The sequence below is a fragment of the Montipora capricornis genome, chromosome 4 (assembly GCF_036669925.1).
Source record: "Montipora capricornis isolate CH-2021 chromosome 4, ASM3666992v2, whole genome shotgun sequence".
Classification (NCBI taxonomy): domain Eukaryota; kingdom Metazoa; phylum Cnidaria; class Anthozoa; order Scleractinia; family Acroporidae; genus Montipora; species Montipora capricornis.
The window spans coordinates 10,149,901-10,154,900 of NC_090886.1; the positions used below are offsets into that span (position 1 = coordinate 10,149,901).

General features: G+C 39.5%; 1 protein-coding gene across 1 annotated transcript in view; it reads left to right on the forward strand.

The window, feature by feature from the left end:
* LOC138046076 (uncharacterized) overlaps nucleotides 1-5,000 on the forward strand; it is a 71,811-nt gene that overhangs the window by 65,739 nt on the left and 1,072 nt on the right. The window contains exons 35-36 of the mRNA XM_068892755.1: nucleotides 819-911; nucleotides 2,677-5,000. The exon at nucleotides 2,677-5,000 is cut by the window's right edge and continues 1,072 nt beyond it. Of these exons, the coding sequence (XP_068748856.1) occupies nucleotides 819-911; nucleotides 2,677-2,817 (234 nt within the window). The 3' untranslated portion in view covers nucleotides 2,818-5,000. The remainder of the gene's footprint in view (nucleotides 1-818; nucleotides 912-2,676) is intronic.

Sequence of the window (5,000 nt, forward strand, 5' to 3'; positions counted from 1 at the left end):
TATTGGGCTACACCCATTGAGTAATCGCTAGAAGTTGGCACCTTCCAAGTAACACTCGCCTGAATAGAAGATTCTAGGTCTGCATGATGTGAAATGCTATGTAGAAATGTTGAGGGGAGGGGGGGGGGGGGGTCAATGATATCACTGGCTGGTTAAAGAGGAAATATAATCGTGCTGCACATGCGGCTCGTATTTTAGCACAAAGTTGTGTGGTACTCTGCGTAAGAACGACGTGAAATCACCAAATTTTAGCTGTCGAGGACCGTAGTTACTAAAACGAGGAACGACCTAAAATGATCGAAAACAGTATCTCAAATGACCTAAAATGAGCTACAACGATATCTAAAATGAACTTCAATGAGCTACAACGGTATCTAAAATGATCTAAAATGACCTTCTCATGTTAGGTCATTTTGGAGCCTTCTTAGGTCATTTTAGATACCGTTGTAGCTCATGTTAGCTCATTTTATATCATTCCTCGTTTGAGTAACTACGTTCGAGGACAACGCAAACGTACAAATGTGAACCTTTTATTCTCTATCTTTACTCTGAAACCACTCGTACCAACTTAATTTTAGGATATTCCAACCTCATTGTACGACGTGAAAGAGATGGAATAATTGCGAAAGACTTTTGAGTTATATTTTTCGGTGACGTTTTCATCGGCATCCCCGTCGTAAATCATAGAGACCGTATTATTTAGTGATTCCACATTAGAAGAGAGAGAATCACAAATTGAAGGAGCGACATTAGAATAATGCCTACCTTTGATCAATCACCATCGTTGTTAATCATAAGGAAATTTTGCAAATTTTCAGATCAAAATGAAAGGGAGACGACAAAAGGTTGATGTCGTTCAAAACGCTGCAGAAGCTTTTGCCGCCCCGACTAACAAACAGCGTCCAGAGAGTGTAAGTTTTTTTCCTAATGGGCTGTGGTTTCAGTGTACTGTTGTAGCAAGTAGCTATGTTGCATGAAAATTTGGTCTAAATGGCAAATTCACCATCGTAAAGCCCCGTCCAAACGGACGCAACAACTCCCAACATTGTTGGTAATTGTTGGTTCTGCAGATGTTGGACGGTGTTGGCAGTTGTGTGCAAACAGACGCAACAATGTAAGAACGTGCAGTGTATTGCAGGAAAGACACGACTCATAAGACTTTGTAAACTTACAAAATTCGGCTGCCATCTTGTTTTCAGTATGTCAATGCGTTGCTACCTCCATAGAGACCATACCTAATGCGCGTGCTTGGCCCCAACAATTTTGGAAGAGCTGTGCAAAGGGATCTAAGATTGTTGCGCTACTCTTCGGCGATCACGGAACAAAAGAAATGTCGGGAGTTGTTGGCTCAAACAGTTGACCAGTTTCAAATTTTGTGCAAGAACTCCCAACAACACGCAACAGGGTGTACAAACGGACGCAACACGTGACATTCAACAAGGTTGCTTCCGTTTGCACAGGGCTTAAGGGAGATTTGTGAGCTGACGTTTCGAGGGTTAGCGCGTCGCTCCAAGGGACAACGCTCCAAATGTCTCTCACGGTGATTAATTTTCCTTTGGAGTGGTTTTCAATCGAGTGTCGTAAAACAAATACCAAAGTAATGACTTCGACCAATCACAGCAGGTGCCAAAAGCGCAATGAACCAATCCAAATTCGCCATAGCAATAGACCAATTTCGATATATTGAAATTCAGTCCTAAACATAAGGCATCATTTCAAGGCTCTGGGGAATGAAACTAAGGATTTGTATGAGTTTATTCCGTAGAGCCTCGAGATGATGCCTTTTGTTTAGGACTGAATTTTAATCTATCAAAAGTGGGCTATTCCATGTAACTTGCTGAAAGCGCGGGAAAAATCACGTGTGCAAGGCAGTCGCGATTTGTTTTGTTTTTCCTTCTCATTGCTGAATAAACTGACGCGAGATTTTTAAAACCAATCGCTAAGCGCAGCAATTGCAATCACGTGATTGCTTTCGACATTCATTTGAAAACTGCTCTATCAACTCGTTTAATAGTCCACTTCGGAAAATACCATAGCACTCTTTGTTTATCCCCCATATTTTGCATAAGAATTGTTTTTGTTTTCTCTTGGGTCCATTGTATGTCCCAAGAGAAACTAGAAACAATGCTTATGCAAAATTTGGGGGGACAAACAAAGATCATTATAGTTTTTCCAAAGTGGCCTATAGAACTTTATTTTTTTGCTTCACTCTCCACCGACCCAGCACTACTTAGGAAACGAACCTGTTCATTTAGCTATATAGCATACTCCGTGATGAACTTCGACCATTTCAACCATTGCCAAGATCGAAACGTTCATTCTCCTAACTAGTACCATATGTTTCTCCTTTATATAGTCATGAGAATTTGGTTTTATATCAAAATCACACCTAAGCTGATAATATTCTTTATTCTCAACACCTGTCTGACTGACATTTCATTGAGATTGTGAGGAGAATTTACATCCCGATCACTCCCAGGAGGCAAGGAGTTAACATGCATCCTTTTTATACTAATTCAATTAGCGAAGGGTTTTGTGCTATTTTATGTTCCGAATACGATTTCTGGGGGGAAATGCGTTCGTAGCCTGGAATGGCCCCATCCCTCGAGAACAAAGACCCGAGATAAATAGGAAGAGCTTTCACTTGCAATAGACTTTAAATGGTTTGTTCCACAGGCCTCCAATCAAACAGCTCGGGACAAAATTCGCCAAATGATTTACCACGGCACCTTTAAAGTGCCTCCACCTGGTAACGAGGCACTAGACAATCAACACAATGAAGGAGGAGATCACTTCAGTAATCAAAAGCTTGTCTAATGGCGCCTTTACGCTGTCGGTAGTTCCACTGGGAAAAGGGATCTGCAGTTTGTTCTTACTGACAAACAATCAAACAAACACATATCCAAGAAGAGTTGTTTCAAAGTGACGCGACTTGGTAGAGAAGTACAAAACAAGACATAAGGAACGGGAAGTATAACACTCAATTTTTAAGAACTTGTAAAATCCTGTGTACCTTCGTAGGGATATGCTGTCTGAATTCACGCCAATGAAAATTTTACAAATATATAACCAGAGTCGTACACCAATTATCTCAATCCGTTTTGAAGTTTTGTATCGCTAAGTTCATTGCTTCCTAGTTGTCATGGCTACTGGATCAGCGATTCTATTAGGGCTTAATTGTTCGTTCTTGGCCCCTTTTACTACCGCCGTTACTAAAAACCGTTGATTTGAATTTTAACCTCAGAGTTTGCAATTTTAATGTTAGACGCCATTAACAACGACAACATTGACCTCCCGGAAATCACGAAAGCAACCGAAAGTTTGTTTGGCTTGATTGAACGTTTCTACCTCAGGGAAGGACTGTGAAAACTTTTGTTTTGATTACCGTAGTAAGTCATTCTATTTCGACTCGAAGCAATGAATTAGAGTAAAGTTCAACTTCCGGTCCTTCATTTTGGTGTCAGTGACGTCATTGTTCCCGTTGCACTCACTAACGTTAGTAGAGAGCTTTAAATTCTAGGGTGAGAACGACTACTAAAACGAGAGTTTCTCATAGAAGAACAGCCCGCGCGCAAACCAGCGTCATTTTGGCGAAAAAAAAGGTGATACCGTCGTCATTTTAGTCTTTCAACAAGGTGGCAGTTTTAGCATTTTTCAATTAGCAAAAAGGCTCTGTCAGTTACTAGCAATATGAGTAACTAAGCAATCTATACTGCTAACAAAGAGTAAGAACAATCGTCCTGGTTATAAATTTTCTAAGTATTTTAGCTAAAAACGGGCAGTCGAATCTCGTACTCGTTCTCGTCCTCGGCCTAGAATCTATAGCTCTCTTGTGAGCTCAAGCACGCGTCGTTTTAGAGCCGCAACCGGAAGTGAGCTTTCTTCCTAGTTAAATTGTCTTCACACTACAACGTTATATTGCAGAGAATCTTTTCTCCATTAGAGGTGATAAGTTTAAAATCTGGGACACACTGCTATCCTGGTACGGGACATGTTCCCTTCCGGTTTCCGTCCAAACACTTCGCGTGCTAAACTCCCGCTATGGTGAAAAAACCAACTCGCATGAACCTTTTTGCCTTAATTATTTATTTATTTATTTATTAGTTATCAAATTTAAATGTTCAATATAAAGTCAAAGTTTTGCTTTGTGTTGTCGCGAGAGAATCAAAAATTCCCTCTTTTATTCGAAATAATTTATTACTCAATTAACAAAGGTGAAGTTTTACTACACGTTTGTACATCACTCAACAGCTTTGATTTTTAGGGGTAATTTCCTGATAAGCTTTTAATAGTTTGACACATTGTTTTTAAAAATGCGCTCAATAAAACCAGCGTCATTTAACGATTTAACTAGCACCTCAAAGAGAGCGCAAACTAGAAATGTAAAGATAACTCTGTTCAAACAGATACGTCACAGAGAGAAATATATTAATAGTAGGAGTGTCGCTAGAGGCAAGGGGAGAAGAATCTACAAGAACTGGGCCTAGATCTTGCGTAAGATTGAGAGCAATATTCAGAAAGAACGGGTTAAAAATATTTGCTTTTTTTCTCATCATCAGTAATAATGACATCACCATTTACCTCTTGGATAGGACCAGTATCTGTAACTTTGTTTTTCTTTAAGATACACGGTTTGTAAAGTTCCAGAAGTCCTTCACGAACTTAGAGTTCTCAATTTGATTTATCCAATAATCAGCCTTTTTTACCTGGTATCTTTTCAGTTTGGAACAATTCCAAAGTTCCAGATTCTCTGGGTTGCCTTGAGCTAATTTCATTTCATATAAAACGAGCGAGCGTTGTGCTTGAATATTGTACCCGATTGGTGATTTATCAATGTTTACGATAAAGCCTTTTATTGGTATCGTGTATCTTAATTGCAGGATAGACCAATTTCCTAAGTGTCGGCCTTTTTTTCGTTATTTCGTATTTATGTTAATTACACTTGCTAAACTCATTTTGGTTAATAGGCCTTATTCACGATAGCCGCCATGTTGGTTTTG